This window comes from Mytilus edulis, chromosome 6 (assembly GCF_963676685.1).
Source record: "Mytilus edulis chromosome 6, xbMytEdul2.2, whole genome shotgun sequence".
Classification (NCBI taxonomy): Eukaryota; Metazoa; Mollusca; class Bivalvia; order Mytilida; family Mytilidae; genus Mytilus; species Mytilus edulis.
The window spans coordinates 10,570,210-10,584,093 of NC_092349.1; the positions used below are offsets into that span (position 1 = coordinate 10,570,210).

The 13,884-nt window shown below is 36.2% G+C and overlaps 2 protein-coding genes across 2 annotated transcripts; both read left to right on the forward strand.

Annotated features, from left to right (window-relative positions):
- Positions 1 to 3,399: 3,399 nt before the first annotated feature.
- Positions 3,400 to 6,235, forward strand: LOC139527089 (uncharacterized). The gene is made up of 2 exons (XM_071322359.1): positions 3,400 to 5,134; positions 5,753 to 6,235. The coding sequence occupies exon 1, from the start codon at positions 4,033 to 4,035 to the stop codon at positions 5,083 to 5,085; it is 1,053 nt and encodes a 350-aa protein (XP_071178460.1). The 5' UTR covers positions 3,400 to 4,032; the 3' UTR covers positions 5,086 to 5,134; positions 5,753 to 6,235.
- Positions 6,236 to 6,881: 646 nt separating this feature from the next.
- LOC139527090 (uncharacterized) lies at positions 6,882 to 13,293 on the forward strand. Its single transcript, XM_071322360.1, has 2 exons — positions 6,882 to 7,502; positions 11,190 to 13,293. The coding sequence occupies exons 1-2, from the start codon at positions 7,121 to 7,123 to the stop codon at positions 11,786 to 11,788; spliced, it is 981 nt and encodes a 326-aa protein (XP_071178461.1). The 5' UTR covers positions 6,882 to 7,120; the 3' UTR covers positions 11,789 to 13,293.
- The last annotated feature ends 591 nt before the right edge of the window (positions 13,294 to 13,884 follow it).

Consider the following 13,884-nt stretch of genomic DNA (forward strand, 5'->3'; position numbering starts at 1 on the left):
CAATTTTTCAATCTTAAAATTTTAGCTTGTTTTTCGAAACATAGAAATTCAATTCACTTAAATCTAAAATCAATCGATTTTTACCAGTCTTTTGTGTAGCAACACTGAGAGGATTAACGACGAATGATTGAAATGGTACTTCTAGAATACAGCCATTGCTAATTAGTTCGGTTATCGCTTCATTTACAAACAAACTATTTTTTAAGGCAGTTTTATCATTCTGAAATTTCATTGGAGGGGGTTGTTTTATAAATGAAATTAATTTATATAGCCCTTTTCAATGGTGTCCAACACAAATTTGTTGGCCCCAATGTGTTTCCAAAACTCTATATGTTTAAATAAGCTTGATTTTACTCCTTTAGCGATTTTTGAAAAATCTATATTATCAAAATATTTAACATGTTGAAAGAGAACATTAATATGACCAAAAAACATTAGATTGTCAACAATAGTAATATACTCACCTTGTATCTTTTCACTTTAACAAGGTTCCAAAGGTTGGTTTGTTTGTAGCTTTTGGGCAGTTCCTCTTGAAGTGGCCAGTTTGATGATACTCGCAACATGTGTCGTATGGGGTCGCCTCACGTCGACGGAACCTCGGAAAGGGCTGCTGGGTAGCGTTGTAAGGCTGATAATAACTGTTACTAGTATCAGTAGAGTTGGCAGGTCTGGAAACGGAGGCGGACGGTTTTGATCAATTATCTGTGGTACAGAACTAGACTTGGCACCTGAATGTACTGGTGACTCGTGCAAAAGCAAAGTATCATCGTCGTCTGAATGGTTTTCGGTCATTATGTGTATAACGAAACGGAAGGTATGCTACTCGATAAAGGCAGAACGTCGAATAACTGGTTATAAAAATATCTCTTATTTATGATAAGATTCAGCACGAGAATCACGATCCTACCCTCGTACAAACGGGTAGGATACCTGCATTGCGACATACAATAGTCAATCAAATCATACAATAACATTAAACCAGGTATGCAACCATGTGCTCATCAAACATAAACAAACACAGACATGTGCTTCCGATACTATTAATAAATATATTTCTTTTTGTTAGAAAGTTAGAAGTAAGAATTTGTGATAGTTTCTAGAAACAGGGATTGGTTTGCCTTGTTTAAAACCAATTTTTAAAAAAAGAAAAAAATTAGACGATATTGATAGCAACCTTTGTTTATGTGTTCGAGCTTTTGATTTTGCCATTTGATTTAGGACTTTCCGTTTTGCAGTCAAGTCTGCCTCATATTTTGACTTTTGTCTTGAAATTAACAATGAGGGTCGATTGAAAACAAAACTTTACGATAAAAGAGATGATTGGAGCTTCACAATTGGTACTTTTTCATGTTTCGTTCCAAATGCTGAAGTTGAAATTATCACTTCGTAAATTTTACGGATACGGAGTTTGTTGACATTTGTGGTATAGTCGTTTCACAGATGATATTGAATATGTACCTTATAGTGTTACTACAAATCCGTGACCTACAGAATTATACTATTTACCGGGTTTGTAATAATATGAGCAACATGACGGGTGCCACATATGGAGCAAGATCTGCTTATTCTTCCGTTTTGTTTGGGTTCGTGTTGCTGCAATCCCCCTATTTGTGACATGTCTACCGTTTGTGGTTGTTTTGTTCACACATCGTTGTCAATATAATGGAATTTGATGAGACTTTCATACACATATTAAGGTTTAGGAAGTTTTTAAAATCGGGATGAATTCCCTTTTTTCTACATAAGAAACTGCCTGTACAAATTGAGGAATAGGACAGTTGTCTTTCACTCGTTTGATTTGTTTGAGCTTTTTTTGATTTTGCCATTTGATTAGGGACTTTTCGTTTTGAATTTTCCTCGGAGTTCATTATTTTCGTGAATTTACTTTTCACCTCTAGTGCAGCCATCTGAATTGATCAACTCTTCCTTTGGAATTTCGCACTACCCCTGTTTTGTTTTGTTTTAAATGTCGTTTAAATTGTTTAAGTTGTTATTTTGTAGCCTTCTTGGTTATATTAGATTCTGTTGAGCTATCTCTATTAACAACTATCATACAAGTCGGATTTATAGTTAGTTTCAAAACTAGATTTCACCTATCATTTTCTTTATAAACATTCTGTACCAACAGTTATCAGGGGTACCAGTCTTGTATTTTCATACGGCTGACGTGCGTTTCGTCTAAATAAGACTCATATATTAGGCCGTTAATTTTCTCATTTGAATTGTATTACATTTGTTTTTTCCGGGCGTGTTATTGCTGATTATGCGGTATGGGCCTTGCTCATTGTTGAAGACCGTACGTTGACCTATAGTTGTTAATTTCTGTGTCATTTTGGGATAGTTGTCTCATTGCCAATCATACCACATCCTTTATATCATCAGTGACGCTCAGATAAAAAAAGGTTAGAAAGCCGATCAAGAATAAGATGAAGGGCATTGAGGCCCCAAAATTAATGAAACGTACATCAGCAGTGGCATCGAACCAGTGGTGTGAACAGATTTCAAAGGTACCAGGCTTATAATTTTATACGCCAGACGCGCGTTTCGTCTATATAAGACTCATTAATGTCGCTCAGGTCAAAGCAGTTAGAAAGCTAAATAAGTATTAAGATGAAGAGCATTGAGGACCAAGAATTCCTAAAAGTTGTGTCAAATACGCAATGGTAATTTTCATTTGGGCTTAGGAAAGGACAATTTAGACAATTTAAAAGCAGTGTAAGGGAGGTAATCGAATTAAAATTAAAAGAATACTGTTATATAAATGTTTGATTACTTGATAACCTCCCTTACACTGCTTGAACATTATGTATAAAAAAATGATGATTGTCTTGAAATATGTAGATGTAAATTTATTTCTAGAAGTACTATTAATTTATATTATTTTAACCATGACTATTTCATTTTATATTTTAATATTCTATGATGTATTTAAATGAGTAGTTATTGTTGCCAACTCTATTAGAAATTGGAATTGAGATTATTTTTGGAATAAGGGAAAGGGTGAGGTGAAAATATTTGGGGGGAGGGGGTAACAATTTTCTCATTTCAGATTTCAGAAATTAAAAATAGTTTTTTTTAGGAGATTACTATTCAACAGCATAGTGTATCACTCAAATGCAAAAAATATTTCTGAAGTTCATTAGACCACATTCATTCTGTGTCAGAAACCTTTGCGGTGTCAACTATTTAATCACAATCAAAATTCAGAGCTGTATCAAGCTTCTGTCCATACTTGCCCCAACTGTTAAGGGTTCGACCTCTGCGGTCGTATAAAGCTGCGCCTGCGGAGCCTCTGGTTGCATCCTGTGTCGACCACTTAGTTATAGCTGACATCGTTTTCCTTTAATAAAACATAGTGCCCACAAGAGTTATATACCTGTCATATACTTTTTTTTTAACAATTTACATGGTGGTATACTTTTTTTTCAGAATATTGAAATGGCTACAGCTAGTGTATGTGGGCCATGTTTTGCAGAAAATAAAACGTTACAAGCCACCAAGTTTTGTTCCGATTGTGACGAAAGGCTATGTTCAAGCTGCACTGAATCACATGACCGGTTCAAAGCATTCAAATCACATAACGTAATCGACTTGTCGTCTGTTGGTTACAAGATTCCAATCTCTGTGACGAAAAGCTGCAACATCCATACGGAATTACTTCTGGATTATTATTGCACAGACCATTAGATCATTTGCTGTAGAGCATGCATTCCCAATGACCACAGGACATGTCAAAATATTCTACCATTAGAGGTTGCCTCTAAAAATGTGAAAACGTCTGCTCTTTATACCGATGTTATACAGGAAATTAAACACCTTCTTGCAACATTGAATAAATTCAACGATAACAGGCAGTCGAATTTAGAATTACTTGCAAAATCTAAATTAGCAATAACCAATCGGATAAGTGAATTAAAAGTCCAATTATTGAAACAAATAGATAAACTTGAACTTGATCTTCACTCCACACTTTCGTCCTTTCAACTAAAACATTAAACTGGAATCAACAAACAAAAGGAAGAAATATCACAGATGATGGAGATCTTAAAATCAAAGGAAAATGAAATAGAAGTCTTGAAAGAGTGTGGTTCGAATAAACAGTTATGTATAGCATTGCGTAAACAAGTATCCGATGTACAAACCGCCGAAGACCAAGTTCAGCAGATGATTTCCAGTTCACAAGAAGTCGATATATCTTTAGATGAATACAAAAATTTTAAAATGGAATTTTTTGGATCATTGTTAGAAAATGTTAAACCATGTCAAATTCTATACAAAACATTGAAATTTCAGCAGGCCCAGATCATGACAGAACCAACCCATCGTATCCTTGGGTTTGAAAAGGACACTGATGATCTAAGATGCAATGCGATATGTAACCTTGTAGATGTGGCAATCACAGATGATAATAAACTGCTCTTGACTAATTATATCGGATCAAATCAGAAACTATATGTCTACAGAGAGTGCAAAGAATACGAGGGAGAAATAACATTCACATCTGATCCCAGAGGTGTTGCTGTCATCGCTGGTTCAGACAGAGCGGTGGTAACCCTTCCTAATAATAAATATATACAATTTATAAACACAAAACAGATGAAAAAGGAGGTCAAAGTTGACGTTAAATTTGAATGTATTGCTGTAAGTGCTGGACGTGACAACATTTACGTCAGTGGTAATAATGGTACTATCAAAACATTAGATACAAATGGGACAATTCTGCAGTCAATCAACCATGGAGAAACAGATATTTATTTTCTGTTATACGATGATATTCACGAGCAGTTTATTGTCAGATTTGATAACAAATTATCTTGTGTAAAATTAGATGGAACACTAGTATTCAGTATGCATGTTTCAGGTAGAGCAGAAGTAACATTTGATCGTCAGGGCGACATTTACTTCGGAAATTATCACACCAACAACATACAGAGAATATCACTAGACGGGGAAAACTGTGAACAAATGCTTAACCAGGACAATGGTATTCACTATCCATCTGGAATGTGTTTTAACAATGACTTTACAAAACTATTTGTTGTAAATAACGATTGCAAGTCTGTAGACGTGTACAAATGCAAATGATTTATAAAATGTAAACGAAGAAATATAACCATATTAAATATTGCTTGTAGTGATTTTTAGGACATTTAAGCTCTTAAACTGCAATATTCTGCAAATAAAAACTCCGTTTCCAAGGAAAAAAATCGGTTGCTATGGTGATAAAACTAAAAAAAATCCCACGTATTTTTCTATTAAATTTGGGAAAGTAGTATCCAAGCTTCATAACTACAGTGCTAACTATTCTATACACATTTGCACTTTTCTGAAAAACACCAGAAAAAATTTGATAATTTCGCAAAAATCCCAATTTCAGAAAAGTTGAAAATATGCATTTTTTCGCTAAATTTTTCAAAAAATATACAAATTAGGTTGACATGCAATCTTCACTAAATTGAAGCTTAAACCACATTGTATCAATGTTACATAAGAACATTAATGCAAAATGTATGATTTTATTCATAATCAGGTTCTGAATTGTGGTGATTTAGCTGATTTTTGAAAGATTTTACCATGCTTAACTACCAAAAAATAGTGTGTCCGTTACCATGGCAACCACTCATATTTTCCCACTCAAAATTATTTTTTGAGCAGTATTTATTTATTGCTTCTTCTAGGCCAATTATAGATAAAATCTGGAACCCCCCATATATCACATGTATATGGCACTCTGCCTGGTTCTTATAAAGAGCTGTACTTAAAATGCAAGAATATGCATAGTATTGATTAAAACTCACATAAAAGGACACGTGATGATTTTTGCCACTTGATTAGATATATTTTAATGTTATCAGAATTGTTTCCCGTAGATATCTACATTGTATGTGGGGTTCATGTTGCTAAGTCTGGTTTGTGTACTACTGTTTGTCTGTTTTCTATTTTTAGCCATTGCGTTGTAAGTTTATTGCGACTTATGTGTTTAAATGTTTCTTTGTATTTTTCGCCTCTCTTTTACAGAGATTTTGCTCCTAGATAGAAGGTTATTAAGAAAGACATTTTTACCTATTATAAAATTGAGAATAAAATATTTTTGTTTTGCTCGTACATCTATATGGCTGTCATATAAGTTTGAGGTTCAGATAGCTATTAAACCAGGTTTAATCCACCATTTTTTACATAAGGACCTGCCTATACCTAGTCAGGAATATGACAGTTGTTTTCAATTCATTTGATGTGTTTGAGCTTTTGATTTTGTTATATGATAAAAAAATCTTGTCGTTTTGAATTATCCTGGGTTTTTTTAAAACTTTTTCTATACAAATTGGCAAGCAATTTAACAAAATGCTGCAAAAGGTGAAGAAACAATTCAACCATAATCAGACATCTTTATAAAATATCAGCAAACATTTAAAAATGAATTAAACCAAAAACTATCAAAAATCTATCGTAAACGCCATATTCTTGAAATATTGACAATCATTTAGGTATGGCATATGACAACTGCTTATGAGGTTTATGATTGCGATAGACTCATGTGATAGGTTACACCTTTTAACCCTTATACATCATGATCGTAGTGCAGACGCAACTGTTGTTACACTACTTACCTAGATCACTTAAGAATTTATAAACACCACAAAGATGACAAAGTTGAACAAAATTGAAATCGAATTTAAATGTTATGGTATTATAGCCACTGAAAATGACATAATTTACTTTGAAGAGTCGCATTATCAATCCATAATACATCAATAGGAAAATTCGAAAAACAATTGAATCAGATTTTACTCATATATTTTATATGATACATTAATACTATTACCAGCTTCATGTTGGAACAAGCTCATATGTGTCAGTTCAAGTGGAACATTAGTATACTAAGGTTTATCACTTATAAGATAAACCAATTTAATGAAAGAGATTTGATTAATATATTTATTTTCCTTAATTGACATATTTTATCATTCGGATCCGCATCTCGCTTCCGGCTTATAAACATCACGTGACTTCAGCCTCACAGTTGAACTAGCCGCTCTGGATAAGTGAAAGTTTCAAAAGTTTCAAAAGACAATCGTCAAAAAATCTTCGACATCCGCAACTTATAGATTTCTAATCAGATATGAAACCACCGAAAAGGCCTCGTAATGTTCCCAAAAAGGTTTCACAGCAGCCTGCAGGTCCAGCAAAGAAATCTAGAAAAGGCAAAGTGCCGTCAACACGAGGAGCACTTTCAAAATCACAGAACACGACAAGAACCGTTCAAGTGTCTAGAGCAGCGACAGATCCTAATTTGGCAATTGCTAGGTGTGCAGCTATTAACATTGTATCAGACGCACATCAGGAACCCCCATTCGTGCCTTTCAGGATTCAAGATGAGATGGATACAGAAAGTCCAAATGGCAACGAGGGAGACGCACTGGACAGACCAAGGGGAGATTTGTTACCACTGACTCCACAACCTGGCCCCAGCGGAGTGATGAGTCCAGCAAACAACAACCTTGGTATGTTAACTGTCTCAAATGTTTCTCACGGGTCGGCTGCTGGGTCTTTAGATACTCGTTTACAAGTGGACCAATCCCCTTCATACATTTCAAGTGTGTTCGATCCCATTTCATCCCATATTCCGGTCAAAATTAAAGAAAAAATATGGAACGGTGAATTTATTGACCTGAACGTTCTTCTAAAATCCACCCGGGACCTTGTAAACGAACAAAACTTAGAGGGTGAACTGGTAGTTAAAGGGGGTGTTTTATCCCTAGTTAACCAAAAGAAAAGCCCCATAAAAAGTATTTATGTCTGGACTTCCGCATTCATGATTTATGGAAGTGTCATGCTTGAAAAATGGCCCAACAAAGGTCTGGAATTTTTCAAATACATGCAAACAGTCAGAATGGCAGCCTCAAGGGGTTACTCTGGAGGCTGGGTTCATTATGATGAGCAATTTAGGTTACGTAAAGTTTTTCCCCCCTTTTCTTCATGGGGAGTTGTCGATATGGAGCTCTGGTTACTATGTGTATCTACTCCGAACGTTAGTCCTTCTTTTAACACAGGAATTTCAAATGGCAATAACCATCAATCGCATAGTGGGAATTCATCGACAAGTGGGGCGTCGAGTCAAAATGTAGGACAACGACGCGTGTTTACATGCAGATTATTCAATAACAAGGGTACTTGTACATTTGGCAAGAATTGCAAATTTGCTCACAAATGCTCTAAATGTAATGGTAGTCATCCCTATTTAGAATGCAGAAATTAATTCCGCTTTGTTTTTGTTTACCTTGTTTTTGTAAACATCATTTTTCCTAGAAATTATATTTAGATATTGTTATGTGTGGCTTATTGAACAGACATGTTCAGTTCCCGATCCAGTTTAATTATAACTACATAATGACGCATGCATATATGAAACAGAGGCTGTAACCGAGTATAAATAGAATACAGATTTAGCACACGTGAGAGATATCTTTCAGTACATTTGAACTTGTTTGCTAGAAATGGTCGAGTTATCTCTCTTTGTACTAGAAAAATGTATTTACTATATTTTATCATGCTAATTAATTTGTGTTTGTTTTTGTTTTTAATTTGCAGGTTACAAGCATTTGTATTCTCTGGGTAATTCGCCAATAAACGTCGATGAAGTAAAGAAAGCTCTCAAAAATTACCCACATCAAGAGGTTGCGCGAGACCTGATACAAGGCCTAGTCTCGAAGCGGGGTTTAAACTAAAATACTCCGGTCCGAGACTTCCTATGGATATAGATTCTAAAGAAATGAATGGGGAGAAAGCCACCATAGCCAGGGACAAAATCCTTAAAGAAATTAACCTGGGTAGGGTAGCTGGTCCTTTTTCAGAACCTCCGTTCCCCACCTTTCGTGTTTCTCCGATCTCGGTTATCCCTAAAAAATCTAGTTCAGAATTCAGGTTAATTCATAATTTGTCCTTTCCTATAAATCACTCCGTTAATGACTTTATTGACAAGCAGTACTGTTCTGTAAAATACTCAAGTATAGACGACGCTGTCAATATGATTCACAGTTTGAAAAAGAACACGCTCTTGGCCAAGTGCGACGTAAAATCGGCTTTTCGTTTGCTAAGACTCTCTCCGGGTGATTTTGATCTGATAGGGTTCAAATTTGAGAATCAATATTTCTTTGATAAATGCCTCCCAATGGGGGCCAGTATTAGCTCGGCGCTATTTGAATCCTTTTCCACCGCCTTGCATTGGGTTGTACAGCAACAGTCAAAAAACGACAATATTTTACATTATTTGGACGATTTTCTGTTTGGAGGCGAGGCACAAACTTCTCAATGCCACGACACTCTAAAGTGTTTTCAGGATTCTTGTAAACTTTGGGGGGTTCCGTTAGCAGAGGAAAAAACGGTCGAGCCAACGGAAGTGTTGATATTCCTTGGTATAGAATTTGACACTATCAACATGATAATGCGTCTCCCCGAAGACAAACTTATTGAGTTAAAAGCCAGAATTTCTTATTGTTTAGGTAGATCCAAAATCACCCTTCGGGATTTACAATCTTTGATTGGTATACTAAATTTTGCATGTCAAGTAATTGTCCCGGGTCGCGCCTTTTGTCGTCGTTTGATTGACGCCACTTGCAATTTGCGTAGGCCCCATCACAGAACCAGAATAACTAAGGCTATGAAAGAAGACCTTAATATTTGGTTACTATTTCTATCAAACTACAACGGTACTACCGTAATTCTGGATAAATTCTGGTCATCAAACTCAGAACTCGAATTGTTCACTGACAGTGCAGGTGGGGTCGGAAAAGGCTTTGGTATTTATTTTGAAGGGAAATGGGCCCAGGCGAGTTGGCCCCACAATTGGATAAATTCTGGAATTTTAACCGATATTACCTTTCTAGAACTGTTCCCTGTAGTCGTTGCTTTGGACATTTGGGGAGGCATGTTAAAAAACAAGAAAATTTTATTTCACATAGATAACCAGAGCGTAGTTTCTATAATCAATAAAAAGTCTTCAAAGTCGACAAGTGTTATGTCCCTAATCAGAAAACTTGTATTGGCCTGCTTGGAATGCAACATATTGATTAAAGCCGAACATATCCCAGGTCATTTGAATTCTCTTGCTGACTCCCTCTCTCGTTGTGATTTTCAGAAGTTCCGGAAACTATGCCCCACAGCAGATGCAAACCCATACTCGATTCCGGCCCATCTCTGGAATGTTTAAAAGACGAGGCAGACCTATTACTTAAATGTTCAATGGCTCCGAACTCCTGGAAAACTTATAAAACAGCAGTAGAATGTTTAAAAAAGTTTCGCATTATTTATAACAATCGCGATATTTGGCCGGTACCTATCGACGAAATAGCTCAATTCATAGCATACCTGTCGTACAAAGGTTTCTCTGCGTCTACTGTTTCTACCTACATATCCGGATTGGCCCACACACACAAGATTAACAATGTAACAGATCACGAAATCATTCATCATCTGCAAAATGATTGAAGGATTGCGTAGAAAAAATCCGCAAAAACCAGATGTTCGAATGCCGATATCGTTCGACTTGTTAAAACGTTTAATTCACAGTCTACGGAGCGTCTGCAATTCTCAATATGAAACTATATTGTTTTCTTCTGCTTTTTCTCTTGCGTATTTCGCCATGCTACGGGTAAGTGAGTTGGCTATAAACAGTCGTACTGACGAAAGCGGACATGCATTGAAATGTGAAGATATCACTTTTGATAAGAGTAAGGGTCAAACCGAATTACATGTAAAAATATGCAGCTCAAAAACCGATCAAAAGCATACTTCCATAACCCTGATCATTCAAAGCCATGCAGATTCGAACATCTGTCCAATCACGCTATTACAATCTTACTTGCAGGTTCGCTACTCCGGCGTAAATGGATCAAATAAATTATATACACATTTTAATGGTTTGGCCTTAACAAAATATCAATTTTGTTCCCTGCTTCAAAAATGTTTGGGTTTCTGTGAACTACCGTTCCACATTCGTTCTCATTCTTTTCGGATAGGACGAGCTACTGATATGGCAAAAAATGGTGTTAAAAACGATATTATCAAGCAGTGCGGTCGATGGTCCTCCGTTGCATATTTACGCTATATTCGTATCTGAGTCTTAAATTTAACTTTCATTACAGCTCAAACGAAGTGTTTTTAATATTATAATACATATTACCTCCTTTTAGGTTCAAAAGCTATTTGGTTCGTCGGATCTTCAATTGTATATTGGGCACAGACAAATGCAAAAACGAGATACGGGGGCCCAAACATTGGTCTTCAAAGCAGAGGGGTGTACATACGCTGGTTTGGAAAAAGGGGTATGTTGTGGAATGATTTTAATGCCAAGGTATCCCATGCAGTTGACAAATTTTCTCCTCCCGCCATGATAATCATTCAGCTTGGTTCCAATGATCTGGTCAAAGTTAAATCTTTGGAACTCATCCAAAATATTGAAAGGGATATTCTGCGTCTGCATTTACTTCTACCTAACACTCGCATCGTATGGAGTGAAATGTTAATGCGAAGGTATTGGCACGGTGCTACAGATGGAAAAGCTATCGAAAGATCTCGAAAACGAGTAAACTCGGCTATTAACAATTATGCCTTGAATGATGGGCACTGTGTTATTCAGCATCCTAATATCCGAGCTCGAGAGATGAACTTGTATAGATATGACGGAACTCACTTATCAGATATTGGTTATGATATATACTTGAATAACATACAAGGGGGTATTGAAACTTTCCTATCATCTCAAAAAATTCGGCGTTTCCCGGCAGTATAATTTAAAATAGAATTTCTTATGGTTTTCAAGGGGTTAAAAAAAAAAAAAGAGGGGGGGGGTATTTAATGAGTGTGTATAGACTCACTCACGTGGCAAGATTAAGGGGTCATGATCCGTTCCTGTATTGTACGTCGGATCATATTAGTTTTTTACTTTCCTGCGTTACCGCAGGAAGTTCTGTTGAGACCATCTCATGTCTACCCTGAGTGGCCGGTTCTGAATTGGTACCAGTTCGAGCTTAACTGTTTGTTTAATCTAGAAATTGTTAATCTTTACTCCCCTGAAACCAGGGGGTGATGCGAATAAGACCCGACGTATTTGGGGATCATGGCCCTCGTTCTCTTTAGGATTTAACCTGGAGGAACTTGAGCATCCATTGCTACCAATGGTGCACAGATTTGTCAGTTAAATCAATCATGTCGGCATTCTGTTATCATGTCAGACCTCGTCATTCAAAGTGAACTGTGGCCGTTAATTCCACATAAATTGCTTGTTTGTTATGCTTTGCCTTAAACTTGATTCTTTAATTAATAAGGTTTATCACTTATAAGATAAACCAATTTAATGAAAGAGATTTGATTAATATATTTATTTTCCTTAATTGACATATTTTATCATTCGGATCCGCATCTCGCTTCCGGCTTATAAACATCACGTGACTTCAGCCTCACAGTTGAACTAGCCGCTCTGGATAAGTGAAAGTTTCAAAACCCACCCACCTCCCCTCACACTCTATCAACAATTACTTGTGTCTGCTGCTGTTTTTATTCATTTTTCAGGCTGTTCAGAGAGAAGCCTGATACTAAATACGTTGTTGGACAAATTAAAGATGACTAGACTAAGCCGATGAAATTGCTTGCTGAACAAACTTTTGAGAACTATCGTATTCTAAATATTCGAGTGAGTGTTATACAGTTTTACCAGGACAATCAGCCACCAGCAATGCGATTGGAACAATCAGTATGATTTTAGTTTATCCACCTGGAACACATATAGAACTTTAAATTTTTGTTATGAACTTTCAGAGTTTATATCTCCAATACTAGTATAATTGTTCATTATATGGTAATAAAATATTTTGTCACAGTAAAAGGTTGTTTGGCGGGGTCTGGCAAGATTAAGGGGTCATGATCCGTTCCTGTATTGTACGTCGGATCATATTAGTTTTTTACTTTCCTGCGTTACCGCAGGAAGTTCTGTTGAGACCATCTCATGTCTACCCTGAGTGGCCGGTTCTGAATTGGTACCAGTTCGAGCTTAACTGTTTGTTTAATCTAGAAATTGTTAATCTTTACTCCCCTGAAACCAGGGGGTGATGCGAATAAGACCCGACGTATTTGGGGATCATGGCCCTCGTTCTCTTTAGGATTTAACCTGGAGGAACTTGAGCATCCATTGCTACCAATGGTGCACAGATTTGTCAGTTAAATCAATCATGTCGGCATTCTGTTATCATGTCAGACCTCGTCATTCAAAGTGAACTGTGGCCGTTAATTCCACATAAATTGCTTGTTTGTTATGCTTTGCCTTAAACTTGATTCTTTAATTAAAGTAAGGGTATCGCATCAATTGTTCAAGGCTTAACAAATGACAGACAGTTTTACACCTAGGATGGTGGCAATACTTCCACAAGAAAACAACAACATACCGACTGTCATCAGAGCGAAAATGAAACCGGAAGAAATGCTGAGAAGAGATGATTTTATTTTCGAGTGTCACTTTTGTAGACGAAACGGACGTCTGGCACTTATACAAATTTTCAATCCTGGTATCTATGATAAGTGTATTGTCAACTGTTCATATGGAATTTGTTTTGACAATGACTTCACAGCACTCAACATGTATGTTATCAACAACTTAAACACATCCGTATGTGAATACAAGTGGAAACATTTACATTTGAAATCAACATGAAATGAAATGTAATTTCCATAACAACGAATAACTAACAAAAGACGTTGTTTTTAATTCTGTAATTTTGTTCACTTTTCAATAATTTTAATTTGGATGTAACGCGTCTTCTGATTGGCTGACGTCGTTTTGTTTATCAGCTCATAGACATAATTTAGTCATGTGACCGCGACGTCATCAACGTT

Coding starts and splice junctions, on each gene's coding strand:
- LOC139527089 (XM_071322359.1), top strand. CDS start 4,033: ATGATGGAGATCTTAAAATCAAAGGAAAATGAAATAGAAGTCTTGAAA.
- LOC139527090 (XM_071322360.1), top strand. CDS start 7,121: ATGAAACCACCGAAAAGGCCTCGTAATGTTCCCAAAAAGGTTTCACAG. Junction 7,503..11,189: donor TCCAGCAAACAACAACCTTG/GTATGTTAACTG, acceptor ACCTCCTTTTAG/GTTCAAAAGCTATTTGGTTC.